This window comes from Pseudochaenichthys georgianus, chromosome 19 (genome assembly GCF_902827115.2).
Source record: "Pseudochaenichthys georgianus chromosome 19, fPseGeo1.2, whole genome shotgun sequence".
Lineage (NCBI taxonomy): Eukaryota > Metazoa > Chordata > Actinopteri > Perciformes > Channichthyidae > Pseudochaenichthys > Pseudochaenichthys georgianus.
In genome coordinates, this window is record NC_047521.1 from 18,179,000 (window position 1) to 18,206,450 (window position 27,451).

Below are 27,451 nucleotides of genomic sequence, written 5' to 3' on the forward strand. Positions count from 1 at the left end.
CTCGCTCTGGCAGGAGGACGCAACGTGAAGAGCAGCCATGACCAGCTGACCTCTTGTTTCGTCGTTTGTTTCACCTGTTTGTGTCCTTCAGCAGCAGTGAATAAACTCTTTTATTCTATTCACGCCCTCGTTTTCTGTCGCACGTTTGTTGTGGCTGAGAGCCAAGCCATGACAGTGACTATCATTATTATTGATAACTCATTAAAACAACCAATTAATAGAAAAACTGTTGTTTAAGAATGAGAACAGACACTGTAATCCATTATTGAAATAAATAATGGACGTTCTGATGTGTTTAAGGGCTTTAAAAAAGAAAAAACTAACACAGCTAGACAATTTATATTGAGGCACTCAAAACATATTAAAAGGTTATTTCCGTTATAATGTCATTTTTCAGTCACCCAACATGCACCCAGTGAATTCAAACAGATTGCACCCTGAAACTGGAGCAGCGTTCTCACATGGTGGTTGAATCTGTGTGCCAGGAAGTGGAGAGACGGTGAGAAACAGAGTTGTTTTTTAAGGGCAGGATATTCCTTATGCTAATATAAAGACTCAGTTTAATACTTCAGTTTGATAGAAGTGAGTCTGCACCACAGTCTATGGTCTGCACAGATCTGCACATTGGGCCACACAGGCAACACACTCAGTTGGGAAAACAAAACAAACATCTGTGGTCACTAACTCTGGTCTGAGGGACACGTTATAAGTGTTCTCAGATGCTCTCTATTTCTCTCTCTCACACACACACACACACACACACACACACACACACACACACACACACACACACACACACACACACACACACACACACACACACACACACACACACACACACACACTCTCAATGACGGGCTTCTTTGCTCTGGAACAGAGGGGTGGAGTTGTTTTTTGGTATTTTATTTTCTATATTTATTATAATTCAGCATTTTGCATATCGTTTTTGTTACTGCTGTCAAACTAAGAAAACCAGTTGTGCTTTTGGATGTATATTTTGAATATACAATCTTAACAAACATTTGATCCCCAAAGAAGATCATTGATACGAATATTTGTATTGTGTTATCAACACAAAAGTTAGTATAATTGAACAGACGGTATTGCTGTGATATTTAAGATGATAAAATGTAGTAAAATAAAAAAATATGAATGAAAAACACACTGCAATACAGTGTTTGGAAAATAGATTGACTTACTTCAGTTTGACCAGAAGATGGAGCTACAATTATTTCTTTATCTCTGTCTATCGGCCAGCTCACTGATGTTATTGTAAATGACAAATAGCCTATAATAAATGTCATACATGATTTAAATGAGTAACAGTTAGGAAAAGGCTACCAAATATTCAGGCACACAACATGTGTTAAAAGTTTAGTTTGCCTCTTATCTAGCGTGTAACCGACAAATAAGTAGTAGCTACCCATTTTACAAGATGCACATTGTATTTTATTTTGAAATATCCCACCGGAAGCCCGTTTCAGTGACGCGCCTTGACAGTTGTTGCCTGTCCGCCTCAGTTCAGCCGTGGAGCGGAGGAGCGCAGCATTACGCAGAGCATGTAGCTGAAACTACATCTCATCACTGCGCTGCTGACGTTTTTACATCTGAACAGACTTTGTCGTCTTCTTTGAGAGAACACATTTAGAACATTTAGAGCTGCTTTTTGACATTCCACTAGTTTTAAGTTAAATGACAAGTAGGCAGCAGAGCAGACGCACTCAGTAATACTCGGTGCACGATGGAGGGAAATAAGGGATTACTGCGCTGTAAAATAGTGGTGGTCGGCGATACGGAGTGTGGGAAGACGGCTCTCCTCCACGTTTTTGCCAAAGACTCGTACCCAGAGGTAAGAAACAGTATATTATAAACACATGAGTAAAGTCCCCGCAACTACACGGAGTGAACACATATCCATTCAGCCGGACATATCCAGCGAAACTTAAAAACCTGCTCCTATCATCTAATGTATGGTAACTGGGCGATGACAAGCAACATCTTTCTTATTTACGTATTCATATGTGTTTTTGTGAATGACCTTCTATATGAGATTTCATGATTTTTTCAGGCAGGTTACTTCTCTTTTTCAGGCTTCAGACTCGAGACAATTCAGTGCCCAGTTGCCACTGAACTCTGGCTCTGCGCGCCTTTGCGCGCCTTTGCGCATCAGTCTGGTCTGTAAATACTGAAACATTACTTTGTGACCAAACCAACCGCAGAGAGCTTAACTGCCTCTTACCAAAACAATACCCACACTTCCGAGAGACAATAATACATGTACAGTTATAATGTTTAGGCTAAAAACTCTAAACGTCTAATGAAATTAATCAAGATGAAATAATTCAGAAACAAGTTACTCTTGTAAATCAGTTTAAGGAAGTGTTTTCTAGTACAATAAAGCATTTCAGCACTTGTCTGTTGTGAGGTTGTGCCTTTTCCTCACTATTATGATGACAATCAATCGAAAATGCCCAATATAATTAGCTGTTACCAAGAAGCAAAGAAAGACTAAAATATTCTTGAAGGTTAATATTTATTTCTTGGGAAACCTTTGAAGTGTTATTGGTTATAGGTCAAACACAGCTTTAGATCCTCTCTCTCTCTCTCTCTCTCTCTCTCACACACGCACGCACGCACACACGCACTATCTCATGCCTCTGATATTCATCTGCACTCCAGCTGACTGAAATATTCATGTTTTTCTTGTCTACGATACATTATCTTGATTTAAATTAAAATCCACAATGTACACAAACACTCCCCTGAGCTTTGGTCTAATTTTGGCCCCGCGTGTCTCATTTCAGAATTATGTTCCCACCGTGTTTGAGAATTACACAGCCAGCTTCGAGATCGAGAAACAGAGGATCGAGCTCAACATGTGGGACACTTCAGGTAAGGAGACACTCTGGTTTGCTTTCACCCCTCTGTGTGTGTGAGATTATCATGCCAACGTGATGAGAGCTGCGCCGCACCACCGGCCCGTGAAGAAGTTAGTGCGCTCCAGATTAGAAAGCATCTGACTCCTTGGAGCAACATCCGGGCTGTGGGCCAAACACATTAGCAGCCATTAGGAGAGTGTCATGATAATCTGTGGGGAGCACTGAAAGACACTCTCATGTGTTTTTAACTAATTCAATGTGGGCTCCCCATTAGCTGGCACATCTTTCATAAAGTGTTTATATATCTTGAGTCCTTTCACCACCCCTAGAGTTAATTCGACACTCGTTGTTGGTTTTGAACAGCAGCTTCAGAGTTATATCAGCACTGTGATAAGATAAACAACTTGTCATTCAACGCATGCCTCCTCTAAGTAGCTGTCACATCATAATCATCACTTAAGAACGCTGTCAAACTGGATTCATGCATACGTTAATGACAGTTAAAATTGGCATCCTGATCGAATCCATTCAACATGGCATGATTTCCAGTGTTAAAACAAGTGTTTTTTGTTATTTTGAGTTAATACATGTTGATTTTTTTTCACTTGTAGTGCTGAGGAGGCTTTGTGGCAGGTGTTCAAAACTGTGAGGTTGCTTCTCACTGGTTTTATAATCTTGATTTTTAGACTTTTGCATCTGATAGTAATTTAGCATTTTTGAGACCAGGCGTAAACAGTTTGTGGAGATCAAACAGTCAAGATTCTATCAGTCTCCGCATATAAACTACTGTTCTCCTTTTGTCAGCCTTAAGGCCTTTTCCTGTTTAATTTCCACTCACATAACGACACCCACAAACTTGTTTCCACACAACCGCAGTGAGACGCTTTAATGCGCAGCGTTCCATTAACCTCCAGCCATGCAGACGGCAGAAAGACCTGCTAGACGAGCTGCAGATTAAGAGCTGCCGAGGCCGGCGCTGCCTGTCGGTTTGCAATGGGTGAGGCCAGTCCACTGTGTTTGAACAACACCCTCTGAAATTGCAGGTTGTTTCACACACACATAAACACACACTCTGAAAGACACATACACAATGAGCCGTGTGGTGGATGACAATTACACTAAAGGAATGCTTAAACTGTAATTTACTCCCCAGCTCAAACAATTCAATTCATTTTTTTCGTGTGAATCATCATTCGGGACTTTATTATGTCACATTAAAGCAATCTTCCTGCATACAAAAGAGGATCAACAAAGTGGACATAGCTCTCCAAGGTGTGAATGTGTGTACCTGTGTGAATTAGATGGAAGAAGTGTTCTCAGCAAAGCTTTACTTAATTAACTAAACTATTTCTATGGCAGGGTGTGCTACTGTGAAAGAAAGGTATTACTTTTTAATAAGAAACATATTTCTAAGGGTTTGTTTGAGGATACACACCAGCCAAAGGGATTTATTTTACAACCTGGCAGCCAAAATACAGAATTTATTAAAGGTTGATTATCTCAATTATAAATCAAGTAAAGTGCACTCAGTAAAGTGCAGATCTCCGCCAGGTGTGTCTCCTTCTCCCATCTAAAACGTGTCCGGCCTTCAGGCTTCCAAACATTGGTAAACCGTACAAAAAAATGTTGGTATAAAGTTAAAGAAAGTAGTATTTACTTGATGGTACTACTTTCTTGCAGAGTGATGAAACAACTATACAAATCTCATATCTTTACAATAAACATGAGGGGCTGCTGATAAGCTTTGAAGACTGGGAACAAGGGAAAACAGCGAGCCTGTTTTTGAAATAATTAATTGGATTTCTGTCAAAAACAAACTTTGAGTGATCAAGATTATGGCCGGTGATCCATGTCGGACCTGAGCTGCCTTCCTCCAGTTTTGAGACGTTTTTGTTTGCGTTAGCTCGCAGCTATTCTGGGTTTATCTCAGGAGACAGGTGCAGCTACATCAGCTACATCAGTATTACCACAATTCCCCCTGGTACCTGCCTCTTCTTACAAACGACTGAATGAGGGGATTACAATCACTTGGCGTGTTTACAAGGACCGTTCTGTGTATGTGCTGCTGTAACAGTGGCTGTAATACCTTCTGTCCGTACTTACATTTGCTATTTCTTATGCAATCATAGTATTGTTTGAGTATGTAAATACATCTGCTGGTGTGAGTGTGAGTTTGTGTGTATTCGTCATGCGTAACAGACAGCCAGGCAAATGTTTGTTAGCCCTCAGCTTGTTTTTGTATGGCCGGGAGAGTCAAACCATTGGGAGGGAAGTTTGACTCAATAACATTAAGGGGCTTTCAGCATTTAGTTTCAAACATAAATAATAACATTACTTTAACTGAGAGTGTTGGATTTATGTTGGCAGCAAAGTGGTACCAATTGAATATGAAACTCTTTGAAAAAGCGGCTTTGAACACAACAGTTGCTTCAGAGCACCGACTGACGTAAATGCAGATGATAAAAGAACACAAACGCATCTCAGATTTGAAGACATGATGCCACAGCTCCTGTGTGGATAACAGATTAGAGGAGGGCCGATAAGGAGATCAGGAGTGTTGTTGTGAGAGTGTTAGGCAAGGTGCCAGAACGAGCCTCCGAGCTGCCTGCCCATAGTGCAGAAACAAACAGTGGATTTAATTAATCGGGCACTTGTGGCCAAACATTTTCTCCATGTCTCCTTCAGTCTTCATCTCGCTACACCGACCTCCGCCTCTCCAACCTATTTTCTCTACATGTTCGCTTTTAGTCTCCCTGCCTCGTAGGTTCACCATGTTTTCTTCTTCTTCTCTTTCTTCCTGCCAAACCAATTTCTTCCCTCTTTCTACTTCTCTGTTTATTATTCTCTCAATCTTCCTGCCATCTTGATCACTTTCTTTTCTTTCTTTCAAGCTGGGTTGTGTGTGTCGCCGAGTCAAGGTTAAGAGTAACAACGATGTGTCAAGATGAATATGAATATGAATATGAATATTTTCTTTTTTTAATCGTTATATTTTTGACCTTCTCTTACAACTTGTTTTCTCACCGTCATACACCAAAGCAAATTCCTTGTATGTGTAAACATACCCGGCAATAGACTTGATTCTGATTCTGAAAACACTCTGTTTGCATATATTAGTTGGCAATAGGGATGTCCCGATCACCTTTTTTTGCTCCCGATCCGATTCCGATCATTTGATTTTGACAATCTGCCGATACCGATTTTTCCCGATCCGATCTTTATGCAATGCATTAAGAGAAAAAAAAGGTAACCGATAACGGCTGGTCATCCAACGCGATGAATTCAGCTATCTTGGCTGTAATTTCTTTGGCCTTTTCACAGTTCTGGGGCAGTTTCTCTTTCCTTTTAAAAGTGTCGGTTGTTTCAGTGCCGTTACCTGAGTGGCCGCTGTGTACTCGTCCTGTTGTTGTTGGTGTTTGTTTCTCAGGTGGCGTATTAGATTGGTCGTGTTGAACGTAGCTCTGTTCTTTCCACCACGCGGAACCTCCGCCTTGCAAACATTGCATCTGGCTGTTACACTGCCTTCGCTTTCAGTTTTATAATACTTCCAAACTCCTGACATTTTCTCTGTCCCGACTCCCGAGTCACCAGCTGAACGTAGCCTCTTGTTAGCTTACTGCTACTATTAGACACTGCGCCCACTCTGTTGCCAGATTTCAGAGAAATAAGCAACCAGGTCTGAAAACAAGCCCAAAGAAAGCAACACATACATGATGTTGTGTCATTTTAAACCAAAACTAAGTCCTCAGGATGACTTTAAGACGTGGACCTGGTTATTTTTGTTTTGTAACATTAAATTAAAAAAAATATATTTTATAAAAAAAAAAAAACATCTCTAGTTGGCAATCGGTATTCCAGCAGTATTCGTGGTCATTTAATCAAATTAATTTAAGAATAACATCACGTAAACACAATATAAATGGATATGCCCTGGAGCTAGACTCCAACTCCCGTCTATAAGAGGAGGTCTACGAGGTAATAATGCCTCTAATATATCCATTTGTTTTGTGTTTCAGTTATGTATTCAGTATAAGTGTACAATTTGCAAAAATAAAATTATCAAAACGGCCAAATGGTGAATTTGGAGTCTTCCGGCCTCTTGGTAGCCTGGGGTCCTGGGGCAGTTGCCAGCCTTGTTATGACACTCTGCCCAGGCTGATAATCAGACAGGACTGCCCTTTTGTTTGACTTCATGTAGCAGTCCTACATAGTGTTCATGTTAGCCAATTCTGTTTGGGAGGTTGGCCAAACCAATCAGAAGCAATGGTGCCCATTTACTCCAATGCAAATTGCTCGCCTAACACACAGGAGAAAACGTTTTTCACTTCCTAGTTTACTTTAGTTTTCTTTCTGTCTACATGTTACCACTCGGCCTATGAAAATAACTTTCTTTGACTATGGGAAAGTTTAAAATCTTTATGGTTCATAAAATCACAACATATTTGATGATGGCAGGAAAAAACTTTTAGTTGGAACAAATCGGAAGCAAAGCAGAGCGGAGCTTTTGTATCCAGATCTCGTAATACATGCATGGTTCATGCCAGACAGCTTTATTTGGGAGATTTTCCTAGCATCGAGTATAGGGATGTCCCGATCAGGGTTTCCGCTAGGATTTTTTCTTGCCGGTCAAATGTCCGGGCAGAATTTATTTTACCGGACTAATTTGAAACTTACCGGTCATATTTCAATAATAATAATAATAGTTGTGTAGCAGAGTTTCCGTTAGCAGGTAATTACCGGACTATGAGCAGATATGCTTCAGTTTAAAACTCAGTTCACGGGGCTCATTTTTATATTGCTTCAGTTTATAATCGTAACAGATCGAAAAATTCTGATTCATTTTTCAATAAATGATTCCACAAACAACAAACAACATAATTATTACATTCAAACAAACTACTTGTAGTAGATAACGTACATTATTCAGAAGTTTACATCAACTTTGAATAATAACACGGGAGAAACGGATCCTCTCTTTCCCTCCCTCTCTCTCCTGACAGCCTGTCAGTTTCTCATGCAGCTCCTGCAGCCCGCTAAACAGAGGGCGGGGCTTCAGGTGATTATGCAGAGCTGCGTGTCTCGGTCAGACTCAGCAGCTGATCTGATCTCTCTCTCGCTCCGGTTACACTTCACTTGCGTTTATGTCCATATCGATCAGATCCAGCTCTCCTGATCGGCCTTTATAGAGAGCACCGATCAAACTATTAAGAGTGAATATCGGCCGATAATGACCGGCGGCCGATCAATCGGAGCCTCCCTAATTATTACCAGACATTTTGACCGTCAGGTTTTGAATTTACCGGTTTTTTATAAATGTTACCAGCTAAAAACCGGTAATTACCGGCTAACGGAAACCCTGGTCCCGATCACCTTTTTTTGCTCCCGATCCGATTCCGATCATTTGATTTTGACAATCTGCCGATACCGATTTTTCCCGATCCGATCTTTATGCAATGCATTAAGAGAAAAAAAAGGTAACAGATAACGGCTGGTCATCCAACGCGATGAACTCAGCTATCTTGGCTGTTATTGTGTTGGCCTTTTCACAGTTCTGGGGCAGTTTCTCTTTCCTTTTGAAAGTCTCTGAAAGTGTTGGTTGCTTCAGTGCCGATACCTGAGTGGCCGCTGTGTACTCGCCGTGTTGTTGTTGGTGTTTGTTTCTCAGGTAGCGTATTAGATTGGTCGTGTTGAACGTAGCTCTGTTCTTTCCACCACGCGGAACCTCTGCCTTGCAAACATTGCATCTGGCTGTTACACTGCCTTCGCTTTCAATTTTATAATACTTCCAAACTCCTGACATTTTCTCTGTCCCGACTCCCGAGTTACCAGCTGAACGTAGCCTCTCGTTAGCTTGCTGCTACTATTAGACACTCTGTTGCCAGATTTCAGAGAAATAAGCAACCAGGTCTATGAAAACAAGCCCAAAGAAAGCAACACATACATGATGTTGTGTAATTTTAAACCAAAACTAAGTCCTCAGGATGACTTTAAGACGTGAACATGGTCATTTTTGTTTTGTAACATTAAATAATAAAAAAAAAAATTTATAAAAAAAAAAAAAAAAAATCCTGATCCCCGATTTTTTTCTCCCGATCCCCGATTTTTTGAAAATCACGTGATCGGCTCCGATCACGTGATCGGATCGGAACATCTCTAATCGAGTAGCCTTTTCATCCTGTCTTTGTACATTTTGGTTGACACGGAAGCTGTTTTAACAAGAACCGGTTACATTTCCTGACAATCAAACGCGTATACTGATTTAAGAGTTGTTGTTCTTGGTTGATTTGTTGGTGTTGATTCAAAAGTCTTTATAGAAGCCAGTTCTTCTCAAAATCCATAATTAAAATACTAACCCCCTTAACCTTATTTTGTATTTGGATATAAGTTTCACTTTTTTACTATTCTGTGCTATATGGCGCGCTGAAAAATGTGTATTCCAAATCAAAAGCCTGTTGGGAAACCAAATCATTTCCGCGCATAACAAATTACAAAAGTAATAAGTCAAACTCTCTTTTGTAAGAAGCTTCTGCAATGTTTTTATGTGCAATGTGCCTTGTGGAGTCATCAAAATGTAATTATTAGTTCAAACGACCATAACACAAAAACAAATTAGTCTCGATTTGCAAGCAATGTGGATTATGATGACACAGCAGTTGTGTGGAAGGGGTTCTTCGCTCTACAAATGAAATAAATAACGATACTTTGAAATTAATATCTGATCCCAGCCGGCCTGGAGTGCTATAACAGTTTCATGACTTGATTTGCCCTTCTCTGCACTTTTTCACTTCCTCTCTTTAATTTCATTCTTTATAACTCTGCTGCCACCCCCTGACCATTTTCTTCTTCTCTCTGTTTCCACCGAGCCAAGGTCAGGAGTCCCACTGTATCGGGGCACTGCCCTCTCAGCACTCTTGCATTTGATAAGCTTACCTTGCGTTTTCTTTGTCTGTCTCTATCTGTCTCTATGTCCTTTTTCCACTTCTCAATAAATCTTTTTCTCATTTCCTCTGAAAATCCCACACTGCATCCATCCTTAACTCAGTGTGTCCTGGCCGTTAACATATTACATATGACTCACTCTAATCTGTCTTCATGGGCTGAGACAAAATAAAAAAGGACTGTGCTGAGTATAATTCCCCAAGCATCTCGTCAATTATCAACCAATTTGCCAATGTAACAGAAAGGTCATACCAGAGTTCCCGTTAGCCGGTAATTACCGGACTACGACCGGTAAAATATGCTGAAGACCAGCAAATCTAAATCTCTCCGGTCAAAGTGTCCGTTCAAAATAATGTCCGTTTAGCGCAATACCGCATCAGTTGCGTAACTTGCGCCACTTATGTGACAGAATAGTCCATTCTAATGTCTAACACTTAATGTGGAGAAAGAGATGTCCTGTATGGGTTGATTGTGCGTTGATCTGTTGGTAATGCCTCGGGGTTCCGGTGGGCATGTAAACAAATGCATAATGCTGCGCTATACTTTGTGGCAGCCGCCTCACCCAGAGTTGCACAGCGACGCTTATTGTTTAGGTGTCTTTTAATAAGCAGGTAGTCATATCATTAGCTAGAACCAGCGCCATATAGATAGAAGTCTATATGGCGCTGGCTAGAACTAGCTAGATCTGATCGATATGGACATAAACGCGAGAAAAGTCTAATCTGGCGGGAGAGAGAGATCAGCTGCTGCTGACGAGTCGACATGCAGCTCTGCATAATCACCTGATACTGACGGGCTGTCAGGAGAAGGAGAGAGCGCTCCGTTTATTATTCCCGTGTTATTATAAATTACTGTACACTTTTGAATAGTTAATCTACTATGATTAGTTTGTTTAATATCGAATCATATCATTTTTTTTTAAAGCACAATAAATAACAAAGAAGACCTTTGACCGGCACTTTTCTCATTTTGTCCGGAAGATTTCAACTTTAACGGACATGTTGACCGGCGAAAAAATATTCTAACGGGAACTCTGGGTCATACATTAGATTATTATACACACTCCAGGGGTGACCTTTACATTTTAATTAAGTGTCTGGTGCTGATCATGAATATGTCAGAAAATCACATTTTTAGAATGCTAGGTAAATGATATGTTGTGTGACAGTGAAACTTGGCATTAAAACCGACATGTCCTGTTCTTACTTTATGAGTTCACATTCTAATGACTCAAGCATTACAGTATAAAGCCAGTTAAACGAGTGTTTGTTTTGGACATCACACAATAACAATGTTGAGTATTTATAAAATGTGGGGAACGGTAGCCATTATGTGAGGTTATAAACAGATGACATAATAGTATGTGTTATGCATTATTTTCTTAACATAGGAAGCCATTAGAGATGTTTGCCATACAAATGAAAGGTGATAATATGTTAGTGTTAGCAAATGGATCTGTCATGGCAAAGATTAAAGGACTATTCTCAAATTTGATATATTGTGTTAGCATTATAATTCACATTTGAATTCCACACAGGATTGTGCAGTAGATTAGAAACTTCTCCACACGATGCTGTAAAACATATAAAAGGGTTTGGAGTGTTGTTTTGTTAACAGTATTCATAAAGAACTAGTGCACTTTACTGTTACTGCAAAGCAATTCAATTACTCTCTTTGTTTTCTTTCCTCTGAGGCAATAAGGATATGTTTGTCACTAAAACACAAGCATCCAAAACAGGCAGGTTTCACAGCTGACTATGTGAAAGTGTGAGGTAAGAGTCAATAGTCCAACCGGCTCAACCTGCACTCTTACAACTTCCTTAAAAAGTGAGACACCAAAGGAACGTATTGAGGTTTGCCGCCTTGAACCCTGCCCTCCAGGCAGGTTCCTGTTCAGAAGCATGTAACCGGAATCTTCTCCGATACTTCCTAAAGGGCTTGACAAGTCAAAAACAAAATATCAGTTTTTACGATGTTTGTCACTAAAGCTTTTTTTGTCAAATACTGTGGAAACATTGCTGGCATTTTAAAGACCCTGTTGCATCCATCTATCCATCTCACAGAGTCTGTAGCTGAGATTGCTTTAACAGTCCATCATTCATTCATGAGCATCTTTTTTATGTCCCAAATTACATGTTTGATCCTTGAAAGCACTATCCAGATGTGCGCCTAGCGAGCATCTATGTGTGTGAGGGGCACCTGGCTCCATGACAGATAGAAAACCGCTCGATGTGTTGAAGCGTTGCAGAGGCTTTTTGGATAGAAGTGCGGATAGCGGGGGAACTGGGTTTCTAGTCCAAGTGCTGTTGGTTGTTTTACTAACAGGAGAGTGTATGTTTGTGTGAGTAAGTGTATGAGTAAGAGCTCTGAGAGATTAGACGAGTGGTAAAATATATAAATAGAGACAGTGAAGAGACAGAAGGATAACGTGGAGCTGTGAGTTTTAAACAGAGGTGGTTGAAGTACCAGAGTGTAGAAATACTCCATTACAAGTAAAAGTCCTACATTCAAAATGTTAAAAGTACAAGAGTAAGCATGAAAATATACTTAAAGCACTGAAAGTAAAAGTACTCATTATGCAGATTGGTCCATTTCAGAATAATATATATGACATGTTTTAATTATAATTATTGATGCATTAGGGTGTCAAGGTGCAGCTAGTTTTGATAACTTTGTATTCTGCAGGGAAGATTGTGAATTTACTCCAGGTGTAACTAAAGTCTTATATACATATTTCACATTATTAATCCAATTTTGCAAAGGTAGTAAATACATTTAAGTATAAAGTACACGATTTACCTCTGAATTGTAGTGGGGTAGAAGTACAAAGTGGCAAAAGATTTAAATACTCAAGTGAAGTACAAGTAACTTAAGTACAGTACTTGAGTACATGTACTAGTAACTTTCCACCAGTGGTTTTAAGTGCTGAGAGTCATGTACAGGAGACATCTTGCTGAACTGAATGATTGTTAGTAGGTTTTCATCCTGGTCTGGTTCTCCTCTGTCCATTAGAAGACCAAGGGCACATTGGAAATCAATGGCCTAGATGTGTCTCCAGTCTCTCTCCCAGGAGACACAGGTCTGTCTCTCAGCTACTGGGGCATGCAACTGAGCAGTCTGTCTAAGAGAGACAGCAAGTCTGGATGAAGAAGCTCACTGAGTGCTAACTTTGAGACTTTTGGAAGAGACTCTCATAGCTTAGAATCAGACGAGAGATCCTCAGGCTGTTTTAAAAGATCAGAGCATTATTAATTAATTTACTTTGCCCAAAAGGTATCTGAAAGATCGAAATGTGTTTAAATGGCTCGGAGCTTTTAGCACAGTGTGCAGATCTTTTGTCGGATTCCAGCTTTAGTTAGATGTCTTTATTTTTCCCAAAGTTGTTTTAAAGTTATTCACTTTCCAACACTCACAATTTTTTTTACAATTAGTGACAAAAGCTGCCATTTCTCGCAAAACATGATGGATGGACATATATAAATAATTCAAAGCCACAATACAGTAACATGTGGAGTGGGCGAAGGGGGGGAGGGGAGGGTTTAGAGTGTCAGTACCCTTCTCCCTTTACACATCATATATTCTGTATGTTGTCTGCAACCCTAGCTATTTCTCATTGTTATCTGTACAGTGCATGTTCTTATTTATGCCAAAAGCTCAATTTGATCAATATGAGAGAATAGAAAGGTGAGGCCACGACAAACGACGGGCATATCCAAACCACAGAAAAACCAAACAAGACCCTTCACGTTTCCATAACAATTACAAAGTTAGCAATAGCTCTCATGTCACACAAAAGATAATCAAATGGATGTCTGCTCTGTATTTGATACAGAGCAGACACAGCATTTTGAAATGTTATCAGGGGATACATGGAGGATCATTTGTAATGTTTCAGAGAGCGGTTTGAAGCCAGAATGGATCAGTTGTTACATTATCTGACGGGGAAAAAGTCATTAGGTTTTGTAGTGCACTTTGTTTAGACACAAAACACACACAGAGGGCACTCAGGGGGGTCTATCCATCCACTTCAGACCCTCTCCATCTCTTATCTATAATGCAAGACGTAGCTATGACCACTCCATTCAACCCCCAACACGTCAGCCATTACTGACAGCGCTGGATGCTGGTGACCCTGTTTCTACTGCACTGTGATATACTCTGATTTATACCGTACAATGGACCATAACACCATATCACAGCCAGGCTATTGTTACTTTAAACCACGCTTACCTGAAATGGAACATTATAATGCAGTTCAGTAGTTCCCAACATTTCCTGTCTGATGTTTAACCAATTCAACTTTCTTTAACCTTCTACCTTTAACTTTTGTTCAAAAATATATGTGGTGGTAAAGGCTGGATATTTCAATTACATTTTTTATATTTCTGTAACAAATGTTTCTGCTTCCATACTAGTTGGCTTTTGACAAGACTGAATTCCAAAAAGTGGATTGGTGTCTATTGATAATCCTGGTTGGGAATCACTGCTTGAGTTTGAAAACAGAATTGTAGTAAAACTGTGTTTTCTATAACCGAGAGCATGACATATTGTTGAAGATTGACATTTAAAAAGTGTGTACATTTAGCATAACTTATAAAACTATCATTATTTCTAAGTAACACATTCTTTTCTGAGGATTTGCGTCAGGCTACTTCTTTTCAAACTGATGTGAACCATTATAATTGTTCTAATTGAATGTCTTTACCAAAGTTAGTGGATCATAAATCTAAATATTATTTGCTGCTATACACATGTGCATGCAGTTTGGAATACCAGTTTTCCTTTAGTAGACTTAATATTAATAATATAGATTTAATAGTCAAATAAAAGACTAGTTATTTTCTTTTCTATTGGCTTCATGGCCTTGGAAGCTCCTACCCAGCAGGTGAAATGTAAAGAGCAGGCAGACAAAATAAACAAGATATATGAATCAGAGGTTTATTTGTTCTCTGTGTTCCTCAGAAACATGGCAGCACAGGAACATAAGGCTGCTCAGACAGCATGTAACATCCCAACAGGAGCTGGGAGGTTTAATCTGAAGGTGGGGGGGGGGGGGCCCAGATGTCACTCTGTCATTAATTTGAAGGAATCCTGCTGGATTACTGCTGATTTCAGGCAAAACTCTGCTCAGTGGCAGCGCTCTCCCTCTGTGCCAGCTGAATAAGCAACATGCAAGGAGAAAGGTATTCTGTTAGTCTCAGTCTAGATGAGAGCAATGTGACTTCTGTCTAACCTGATTAGACATAACATGACTTAACTTTAGCCTAATTGCTCTGGCTGATCTAGTAAACACATTTACGTTAAAAATGTAGTGGATATTACATCAGAATGTCTTAATTACAGATTTCAACCATATAGAAAATGCATATACAGCATGTGTGTGGTATGGAAAATCTAAATCTGTTACACTGCACCTTGTGTTTACCTCTTGATATGCCTGACAGCACCACTCATGTCTCCATGCTGCTTTTTCTATTATTGTTTGGTATTCAAGCATTAGGAATGTGCATGACAACAAGCACAGCTTCAGCAGTTCTGCACAGGAATCCATGAATTATGAACGGCTACAACGCTTAATTTCACCGTTTAAAACATTGAGTCAAATGAAGCACTTATCCTCTTGAGCATGCTGTTGTGAAATTCACTTTGGTAACATTTCAAGTGTACTAATAATCACATTGTAAAAAACACTACTGCCGTGTTTCACCGATGCGACAGATATATCTATCCTCTGTAATGGATTTCCGATGAGTCCCATTCATTTCTGCTTCTGTTTATATAATTCCTCTTTCGTAATGCCTACATCTAATATAGTGAAACCAAGCAGTCAAATTTAAACAAACACATTTTTACATTAGATGTTACAGGGTGATCAGAGATGCAAAATATGACATTGAAGATCTCTAGTCACGGTCCAATTACTGACTATTCGAGGACCTTTGACCACATTTCACATTCTTCATGTACCTGTCATCACCGCACCAAAGCTTCAAATATACTGCAGGTCACTTGTAACCTGTGCCAACTCCATCACAACTAAGAACATTTCTTTTTTTAAGGTATAACCGTGGGAAACGTTAGACAGCTCCAAAAAGTGAACTTAGAATACATTTTTTGACTTAAAGGTGGGGTATGTAATTTTGGAGAAACCAGCTCGAGTGCGCTAGAATTTGAAAGTACACAACCGTAAAAAATTATAGCCGGGCCGGCTAAAATGATTGGTCGTGCTTTTTACAGCGCTACGGCTTCCACAGATGACTTTTTTGTATGGATTTATTGTCAAAGCATTTAATATATTCATTGCTATCGGGATGTTAAGAGCATTCATGGAATATAACAAAAAGTGTTTATGAAATAAATGACATACCCCACCTTTAATGACTGTAGAAAGCATTTTATGTCCCTGTTATTAAGGGGGATTTCAATGATTAAGTAAGCACTTCCATCAAACTGTGGGACTCACTGGATAAAATAAAAGGTTAAAACAAAAGAAGATATTTTCAGACTAAAAGCTGACTACAAGAACCCCAAACCTCCTGGCAAAAGGCCATGTCTTGAACTCCACCTACACCTACACCTTGTCGCGCAGGCTTCTGTCTCTGTGGGTAAATTGATAACCTGGATGACATTCAGGGCTTATAAGACTTGACAAAAACCCTCAGAGCCTTACAACTGTTTTCACAGGCTGAATAAAACTCTCCATGACTAATGAAATGTTTAAAAAAGTGCCGATTTAACTTCAAGATCATCACTCCAGAGACTTAGCTCCCTCACCTCAATCAGCCTCACAGTCCCATTGTAGAAAGAATAACATCAAGTGAAACAGAAATCCATTTTGTGGTCTAATCTCTTTTGCTCAATGGATGGCTTGTTTTAATCACAAGGTAAACAAAATGAGAGAATGGAGAAAAAGATATCAAGCATAACACCTTCATTTCAAATGATGGGGAAATTCAAATGCAATTCAGTAGAGGGAGACGACAGCTCTGCAGGGGGCCCGAGGTGTTATGAATATACGCTGAGTTATTATCCACGCTGTGTGTGTGTGTACGTGTTCTCCGAGTGGACACTATTACCGATTTAGAATCATCTGAACGTACAGGCTTCATTTCTCTTTTGTTATTTACCAGACAGCCATATTGTTCCCATACTGTACGTCACACAGCATGAGTGTGCGGCAGTAATGTGTAATCCCTACGGGAGGCATTACTTTTCCAGGAAAAACGAATGAATCAATAGTTTAACATTTTACTGCTGTTCACTCTCTGGATGTGTTTCAGAATTTCAGACCTGGATCAAACTCCAAAAAGGCACTTTTTCCTCACAAGGGCATGACTGGGACAAAGATGATTTTAATATTAATGATCATTACTGTGCCATAATGGAAGTTGGCAGACCAAAATGTCTCGAGAGGATTTATAACGATTTTCTGTGCAAACATCTCAAGGTGTGTTTGTGTTTCTTCTGAGTCACGGTGAGCCGGTAAAAAGATACGATATTTAGAGTGATAGTGTTTTATCAGTCACATTACAGCTTTACAGACTTAAAGCCATAAAGCTTGTCCAAAAATACAACAGTGGAAGTTTAATAATGGGTTTTACAAATTCAGACAAAGAGGAATTATCTATGGGATAAAAAAAAATCACTAACAAGATTAACCACATTTAACAGAATATATCATTTTAAATTCATAATTAAGAAACCAGCCCAGTGGGGTTCATTAAGGTCTCTCATCAAGAAACTTCATAACATGTTTTTACTCCTCTAATCTGATTTTGCAGTGCAGTCTGAAATATACAGACAGGAATAAAGGACAAACAAATACACAAGAAATGCAGACACTCCTGCATAGTGCTGCGTACCGGTACGCCGAACCGGTACTGGACTTGTAAAAAGTTTCGGTTCAAGTCCGGTTAAAACCGGAACGTCGGGAACCGGTACTTGGACTCGCAAAAAAACTAGCACTTACGTCTATTCTGGTTTCTGTGGTCATTTAAACATTCCCTGATAAACGTTATTCAGCGTCAATAAATGAGTGCTAATCCCAGTGTGCTCAGTGTACAACATCACATGTCATTTCACCTTTGATTCACGGTTTGAAAACGTAGCATTTCGCCACATGCTAATGCTAACCGGAAGTGAATAATTTTCAGAATAAAAGTTAATAGTGTGAACTTCCGGTTTTTTCAGAATAAAACTGATTTAAATTAAATAGTGTATTTAATTCAAAATTACACCATATCAACATTGATTTTAATTTCTAACAGTATGTTTGTACATCACTATGTATGTAGTATGTACTGTATAATGTACACATGTAGAGTTGTAGAAAATACATGGTGTACAGACAGTACAGTACACTCTGACTGTACAGCCACTACAGTGTAGCCTATACTGTATAGTAGGTGTGTAACAGTGTAATGCGTATAGTCTACTCTACACTCTACCTTTCAGCAACGTTTTAGGGATTTAGGCTCAGTCAGCTCAGGGACTGTTTGGTTACTTTAGTTTGGTAAATGAAATAAACGTTTGAACTTTGTAGTAGTTCACTGTAGTTGCTGTCATAAGTCATTTGTAGACTAAGTGGCAAAAAGTTTTTTTTTTACATTTGTACTTTGTAGAGAAATGTAGACACAAGTTGGAAGGGAGCACAATAAACCTGACGAGTTTGAATTTGAGTTGATTATGAGTTAATTTTCAATTGATAATTAGCTCACAATAAGTTCACTTTAGTTACTCATACAACTTGACACAAGCCATGGGTTCAGGTCCGGACTTATAAGTCCGGACCTGAACCTGAACCTCTGGACTTGAGTCCGGACCTGAACCTGAATGTGAGTCCAGGTACTCAGCACTACTCCTGCAGAAGTAATTAGGTTTTAGTTAAAGGTTTGAGTGTGAAAACATGTGATGTAATCAGCTGCTGGTATTTATATTGTCAACAATGGTACATGTTGGATTATTTGGGGTAATTTATATAGGAAAAACACTGTTTATCCTATTCTGGATGTTTATATCTAGAATGAGTATTTACCTGCACTTACTGCTGAATAGTAATTATTTTTATTTTTGTATTTTAGATAATGTGATGATTTTAGAGTGCCTTTAATTGTCTGTGTTTTCAAAACTTTGTTTCAAAGCTTGGAAAATAAGACAAAATGGGCTTTTTTAATAATATTCAGTCACGTTTCTCTTTTATGAAATATAAAGTACAGGATTTGTTAGTTATTTAAAACGTTGATACATGAACTGCCTTCGGATTCTGGCTTGTATTGATTTCGGTCTAGTTTTATGCTTAATTTATTATTACATTTTTCAGAAGATTTAATTATTTTTTTAATGCTTTTATGCTAAGGACAGATACACTGAAAGGCGTAGGCCATATTTAAAGCAGATTCAGTGTGGATCATGTCTTTTTTTAAGTGTGTTAATTAAAGTATAAATGGTAAAACATTCTGTAAAAAAAACTAGTTAGAGGTCATTTGTGGTAGTTGATATTCCCAGTGTAATTATGGGATTAGATTATGAGAATATTTATTAGATGAACACTATGACGTCAGAGATTCACAATGTTGATAATTTCAATGTATAGTCCAATCATAAATAGCAACACCGACATTATATATTATTTATTACCAGCTTCTAAATGAAGGATGCTCTGCTTTTCTTTGTTTCATATCATAGAAAACTGATTCTTTGTGAAAATAATTGTTAGTTGCAGCCCTACTCTCCAGAAAAGCCGCAATTTCATCACATACATTCCCTGGATCTGACTATCCTATAGACAAGTATTTATTTTGTCTGTGGGATAATGTCAGTGTCTGCTTTGGGCGTCAATTGACATCAAATGGCAGAATTAAAGGATCTCACTTAAGGGATCATATGTTAGTCACACGCACAGGAAATACAACTCTGTCCACTCCTGTAACAAAGCCCTGTGTCATGTCATTAAAATGGATTACACACCGGCTTCTGGGCATTTCAGTTTTCCAGGCATGTAGTTCAATTGGCTTCATGAAACTACAACATGTAATACTGTGAGAAACTCGGTGTAGCTCTGATAAAGAATTCAGACATAACATAAGCCCTTTTAAAGAAAGCAAACCTCTCCAAACAACCACTCAATATAAGAGATATATTCGTAAAAAGCACCATACAAGTGGATTGCATAAAATGACAAGAGGGCATGGACAGTAAACGGCCGAGTTGCGAACAACCGCACTGACAAGAGATTACGGCAAACAGCTTTTTGTTTGGATCAAACATCCAAAGCATGACAACCCCATGTGGAGTCCCAGTGTGTGTCTCCACTGTTGTACGTCACCGTGCAGCAGCCACGCATCTGACTATATTTTTACATTCGAATGGCCTTCTTTTAACATAAATATACACCTGCATGTGATCTGTTGCATGTTTGAGTTTAAGAAAGCTGAAAGCTGTAAACACTCAATGACACTCATTGTCCTTTGTGATAGCCAAACACATGCAGTACTCCGTTGGCTGAGTGCCTTTTTGATCAGACGTTTTTAGACAGAGACAGATGGGCTGAAGTTTCTTTGAGCCGCTGCCACACCAGCAGGAATCCTCCCACGAGGGGCATCGTACTACAGGTCCCAGAGAGGGTCAAAAAGCTCCCAGATCAATACACATTAGCAGCTGCTCCAGTGCTGAACATGGATTAGTTGACATCAGGGAACCTCAAGGTGTGTGTGTGTGTGTGTGTGTGTGTGTGTGTGTGTGTGTGTGTGTGTGTGTGTGTGTGTGTGTGTGTGTGTGTGTGTGTGTGTGTGTGTGTGTGTGTGTGTGTGTGTGTGTGTGTGTGTGTGTGTGTGTGTGTGTGTGTGTGTGTGTGTGTGTGTGTGTGTGTGTGTGTGTGTGTGTGTGTGTGTGTGTGTGTGTGTGTGTGTGTGTGTGTGTGTGTGTGTGTGTGTGTGTGTGTGTGTGTGTGTGTGTGTGTGTGTGTGTGTGTGTGTGTTATACAGAGCCAACTAAGCACCACCGATATCCAAGATTATGCTAATGCGAGTTTTATCAGGAAGCTTATTTAATTTGCAAGCATGAGTGATTTCATGAATTCCTATATTTGCAGAATTTAACCAATTAAACATATTTTATGTATTAGTATGATAATAATGATTTATTATAATTTCAATTGTTAATGAGATCCAACTGAGGATCACTAGTTTAATTCTACACTAATTGGACAAAAATCATTCTGACACTTGGAGCATTGAGTAGTTTTTGGAACATTTTGGGAATAAATACATAGAAAGATGAGAATATTGATATCAGCCTCATCTCGTGTGCTATAATATGGATCAAGAGAAAGTAAAAAAACTGAATTCTTGGCAATTTTACTGACATATTATCAACTCTTGAGGTGTTTTGCAAACCTGTAAAAGTTCCAACTAATTTGGAGTGGTGTTTCTGGCCACATAATGTAAGTTCAATATGAACTATTTTAGCTTTATTTCCACTAACACCTGAGAGAAATATTGAACTGTTCACTGCTGAATGCTCTTTTGAATACTAACTATTCAACTATATTTCAAACATTTCCTAAATTGGGATCAATAAAGTACCATCTTATATTATCTTAACTAGGAACTAACTTTGCTGTCTGCCATTTGGTGCTGAGCTGGTAGTGCACCGTGGGTTCATCAGGACCTTTGAACTGTAAACAGCTGCCTGATGTGACTGAAAATGCTGATGTGTGTGTTGAGAGGGAACCATTGCATTAAAAGACGATAAAGCACTTTGTAGAACTTAGGGAAACTGCAGAGTCGGATCTTTATTCTCTGAGGGTTCATAACTGTGATCCATTGTTAATATGAAAATATTGATTAGCTATAACCACAGACGGAACGAAAGAAACATATTTCCACAAATCTACTATTACATGGGTATTTCACAATCTACCTGTAAGTAGTTGGGATGGTTGATGACCCAAACGAAAGCCCTGCACCACTCTATAGATGCGTGTTTATTCTGCCAGGGCTAGGTAGACTGAGCAGAAGAGGAGGACCTTGCAAAACAATAAACAACTTCAGCTGCAGAAGGAGTACCAGATAACTGAATACACCGGCGGAAAGCAATCGGCTAAACTTGATAGACGGGCTGCTTAATAACCAGTTCACGTTGCTTAACGGGTGGCGACAGGGCCGTCCCTGGCCAACATGAGGCCCCACGCAAAGTTCTATGATGAGGCCCTCTGTTTCGCGAGCGTCGACGGGGGGGGGGTTGAGGCACCCTGCGCAAGGTGAGGCCCCACGCAGTCTGCATGATCGGCCTGTAGGGAGGGACGGCCCTGGGTGGCGAGATTAAGAGATGGCAAACTTCAGAGGGGACACTGCTGCATCAAAAACCCTAACCTTTGTTATAAAGACCCCTGGTTACATGCCTGCAGAAGTGCAGATGCATTGACAGTCACATGATCAGCAACGTGGGGAGTCCTTTTAAATGCTCTTATTGGGAAATATCTTTTATCTGATTGAACATCACGTTGTTGTCTAACTCTGTTGTGCGTTCTAGCTTGAATAATAGAGAATAGATTTCCACCTCCATTATTTCTGCTTAAATAAAGAAGTGTTTTCAAGAGGTTTTGTGAAATGGCTTTTTAAAATGTCATTAAAGCATAATGGAGTTTCATTATGTTCTTGCCTTGAGGAAGAGTTTGATAGAATCGCTTATGAGGTTTTAAACTGAGAACCCTGGAATAAAAGGTGATGGCAGACTGGGTAATGCGTCCTTGTTGACTTACATTTATATGAGTTTGTAATCCTCATTGAAGTTATTTTCTATCCTTTTCTATAAAAATGTTTCTTCCTTGTTTATTAATGTTAACAATGAGAGTTATATGTGGTTCATTCAACCAATTTAAAAAAGTGTCTTGTGCAACTTTCACCCTGAATGTGAACATGAACTGTTTAAAAACTGTTTCTATTATAGCAAGACCAGTTGCCTGTACTAATAATAATAACTGATACTTTTTTGACGATAAAGTTACAACACAACTTAAACATGTGTTGGCTGTCTCTGTATTTGTAATAACTTAAGATTGATGGACAAATACCTCATTTGTTATAGTATTTTTGCAATAATTGGCACAAGTTCTACTGATGACGAAAGGCATTTCTCTGCATAGCTGTAGCCTTGTGTACTTGCGAAAATGCTGACTAAGAACGTTTACAAATGACTTTTTAAAAGTGTCAGATCTTATTGCCCAGAAAAGGCCAGCAGTATTTCATAAATAGAGTTGTTATGGTTTTAGGTGGGTGGTTGTTTAACACAAAGACAGAAACACTGACTTCAAGGATGAACCTTCACTAATAACATCGGCACAAACCTTGTTAGTAACATCCACAAACTTTTCTCAAAATGGCAATAACTTTCTCGACTTGCAGAGGATCAACTGAAGTTTATTTTTCACAAAGGCTGACACTTTTTAAGTTGTTCACAGCTGCCGTCTGATGCAGAGGTGGAGCTGACGGTGTGAAGCTGAGCTACATCTGTCGGTTCACTCATGTGTAAACTGTGCAGACCTACGGGTGGTTTATGGGCACCGTCGGATACACAGCCCCTCACTCTCCTTTTTATCAAATGAATAATCCACATCTTCTGTAATAATAATAATAATATATTTAATTTATATAGCGCTTCTCATCTGCCAAGACAAATCTCGAAGTGCTTCACAACAAGGGATACTGATACGCTTTGAGATAATAAAAGACAAATAATTGTAATAATAATAAGAAATCAAAAAATAAAATATAAAATAGAGTACAAAAATAAATGTCGGAGATAGCGATAAAAATGGCAGTTACACTTGGATCAAGACAAAGCTTAACCACCAAAGAGAAAGAGAGATCATGTGTGTGTGTCTGTGCATGTGTGTGTGAATAGAGTATGTGTGAAACCCAGGAGCAATAATTAGTCAGAGAGACGCAGGGAAATGGTTGTGGCCTTTAGTTTGACATTTGTGACCACAGCAACACACGCACAAACACGTGGTCTGCTTAGGGGCAGGGTTTTGAGAGAATGACACACATTCTGGTAAATATAGCTGCTCTTTTGGACACACGTTCTGTACCTGTGTTTTACCCTCCAGGTGTGTTGCTGTTGTGCAATTAAAATTCAAAATAACTTGGTAGATAAAAAGAAAAATCCTTAATAATTGTGCCATCTATGTAATTGATTAGGATTACATTTGATTCACCGATTCGACATCTAAAAACTGAATGCAACACAAGGCAGGTTTTTAACAAGTTCAATGTTTGTGTGTTTATTAAAATAAACTCATTGGAAGGTGAACAAAAAGTAATTAAGGGGTAACAACTATTACCTAAACTGTAAAATTGTTTCCATATCATGAACAAATAAAAGGCGCAGTATAAGTTAGAAGATCTTTAGCTTCGGTGATGTGATATATTTATAATTGAAATGGCATTTGAGGAGCTGGAAATTAAATGAAATCCACAACAATTGGATCAGAAAAAATGTCTCCGCTTCAACCAACTAGCGAAAGTCAAGTTTGGATTTATATGAGTTAGTGTCCATTTGATTTAATACATTTGCATAGACTTTGACACACACCAACATACTGACTCTCCTTCAGTTTGAAGAATTTCAGTGTTGGGTATTTTTCAAAACAACTTCAATGTGTGAATTGTACTCGTGGTCTTTGGGAATTTTTCTGTCAAACACAGTTTTTGTTAAGTTGCCAAAGCCCTGCTCACAGGGACAAAACCACATAGTGTTGGAGACAATGGGGGGAAAAGGAGAGGGAATGTTGTCCCTAATGGACAGGAATGTGTCCCCTTGCCCAGGTCACAATGCTCAATTCAGCCCGGGCCCCCGACAAAAAAACATGCCATTCTGAAATGCCAGGTGACGCTTTGTTTGAGCCATTCATTATATCACTGTCACATGTCTGTCTGTTGGCGTATTCAAGACTGTCGGACGAACAGACCAGGGGTTTTGGACGAGGCCTCTCTGTTCGAAAGCAATGAATCACACCCACTCATTGTAATCCGCAGAGTGCTTTAGTTCATGGTAATTACATTAAATCATAGTTATTACCGCCAAAGGTGCTCTGCAACGACTCACCTTGTGATATAAAAAAACAACATATAATCCACCTGGAAACGTTGGTCATCTCTATGTGTTTTTTTCGCCTACAGGTTCAACCTACTATGACAACGTGCGCCCGTTAGCGTATCCCGACTCAGACGCTGTCCTCATCTGCTTCGACATCAGCCGTCCAGAAACACTGGACAGCGTGCTCAAAAAGGTCAGCGACGCATTAACAGAAGTGTGAATTTGTCCCGTTTAATTTTTCCCTGACAAAGCTGAGACGGTTTTCAAGGAGCATTTGCTTTTTATCACGACTGCAAACATCAGAGCGGCATTAAAGGATACTTTGATGTCGATTTTAATCTTTCCAATTATTGAGTAATTACTGCGAGGCACACATAACGTTTTTAAGGACTTGCTTTGCAACTCGTAGCGTTTTTAGTTATTGAAACATGTTCGTTTTGACTGAACATATGACATTTTTTGACCTCCGCAGTCCGCAGACATTCCTGGAGTCTGCACGATCACTCATCAATGACATCATCAATACAAAACCAAGACATTTATCTTTTATGTTCGACAAATTCTCACACCTACAGGGGGTCCACTTGAGGACTAACTTGAACTTTGACCTCATTAGATGACCTTAGTAATAGCGGTGAATAAACTGATCTCACAATGCATGCCACAGTGACACGTTGAAGGGTCCCTATGAAGAGTTTAGGGACAATTCAAAGGATTGCAATGTGCCACCATGACTTGTTTCCATTTATTTTGACATTGAAAGCCCACATCTTATTTCTTCTGCCGTTCTTTGGAAAGCTTAACAACCTCTTCTGCCCTTCCATTTTCCTCTAAGATGGCTATTTTTTCTCACTATGGCTAAGCTTCCAAAATACCCCCTGACTCTTATCACTTCCTCTTTTCATTTGATACCCTTTGTTCTCTTCAGACCAATCTCTTCTCAAATCTCCAATGTAAGAAGATTTCTCATCTAGCATTACGCTCTCTCAGATGTTATCCCAGCCTCTACCCGGCTATCACCTTCTTTTTACACTTCGACTTTGCAGCTGGCAACATTTTCTCACCTTTTCATCATAACTTCCTGACTATCAGCCTGCCAACATTGCTGCATCTCATCCTTAATATCACCTCTCCGTCTTTCTACTGCCCTTGCCTGTTTGAATCGAAGTGTCAGGTTATTTGTTGAGAGAATATTGAAGATTATGAAAGCTATGATAAGAGAAACCATCACCAGCATGTTCAACTATATGAAGTTCAGAAGCTGTACAAATACTTCAAGCACAATAGCAGAGGATGACAAACACAAACAAACCTGCTGGATGATGATGAAAGGGTGGATAATTGTAATCATAGGTTCTACCAACCGCTGTTTCAGTGTAGCTGAATAAAGCACCCTGGGGTCAGTGAGAATAAATAGAGTATATCAAGGACATTTGTGCACAGCATAGGGACGATGCACAAAGGACTCATACACACCAGTTAAAGGTTTTAGTGAGCTTAAGAACCTGGTGGTTGATGTACCCAATTATTTAAAAAATAGATGATGAGTACAAATTGTCTAAGAGTGTAACTCAACCCACTTTATGAATATTTAACTAGCAACTAAAAACATCTAGAATTGAAACGACCGTTCAAGAAGTTCAACCCATAACAACATTTTACATTCCATACATTTCTTTAACTTTTAAATGATGTTAGCTGCAATGTTTTCTTCCCGGTATAAATGTCTAAAAAAGAGCCTGCCTTAATGTCAGTTGAAGACGAAGTTACCCAAAAATAACCAGCCTCCATTATTATCTTTTTATAAACTTCGAGTGCTCTCATTCTGCTCTTTATCCCGGACAAAACTCTTAGCAATTCTGAATATTAACACAAACAATAAGCTGCTCTTCCCATGGGTCCTTTGTGACTCATTTGAATTGCTGCTATTCACGAGTTGCACACTGTTCGGCGGAGCGGCCCATTGAAAGGCAACAGCTCACTCTGCACAACTGCACCACACTCTGGAGCCTGTAACAGCAGAGATCCAGGCATCGGGAGAAAAGAGCTCTTTGTAAAAGGAGAACAAATGGAGCAGCAATGCTCAAAGTGTTTGTCTGTGCCATGGTGTGAGGAGATAATGACAAGAATCTCAGAGAGAAAGAAAACGATAAGGAGAAAGTGTTTGATGGTTTGAGTCAGGTCTTTCTCTCTTTCTTCTTCTAGCTTTTATAACCATGAGCATCCATCCAGAGCTCATGTTGTTGCTAAAGCCCCTGTCGCACTGTCCCGAGATTGACACCCGATGGACACACGAAAAAGGAAATGTTCAAATTCGGCTGTGATCGTAGCAACATCGGGCCATTCGTGAGGGCATCTAAGCCATCGTATGACCGCCGGTGGAGTTTCTCAGGCTCCGGCAGCAACTTCGTGAGCTGCAACTTCGTAAGGCACTCGTGAGGGCATCTTGTCAAGGCGTGTCATCTTCGTGTTATCATCGGAGCATTCGCTCCCTCACTCTGATCGGGGCGAATGCCCGATGGCACCGATGATAACAA

The 27,451-nt window shown here is 39.4% G+C and overlaps 1 protein-coding gene across 1 annotated transcript in view; it reads left to right on the plus strand.

Moving 5' to 3' along the window:
- The first annotated feature begins 1,501 nt into the window (after positions 1–1,501).
- LOC117465202 (rho-related GTP-binding protein RhoN-like) overlaps positions 1,502–27,451 on the plus strand; it is a 31,061-nt gene continuing 5,111 nt past the window's right edge. The window contains exons 1-3 of the mRNA XM_034108136.1: positions 1,502–1,849; positions 2,805–2,892; positions 24,998–25,107. Coding sequence (XP_033964027.1) covers positions 1,742–1,849; positions 2,805–2,892; positions 24,998–25,107 — 306 coding nt within the window. The 5' untranslated portion in view covers positions 1,502–1,741. The remainder of the gene's footprint in view (positions 1,850–2,804; positions 2,893–24,997; positions 25,108–27,451) is intronic.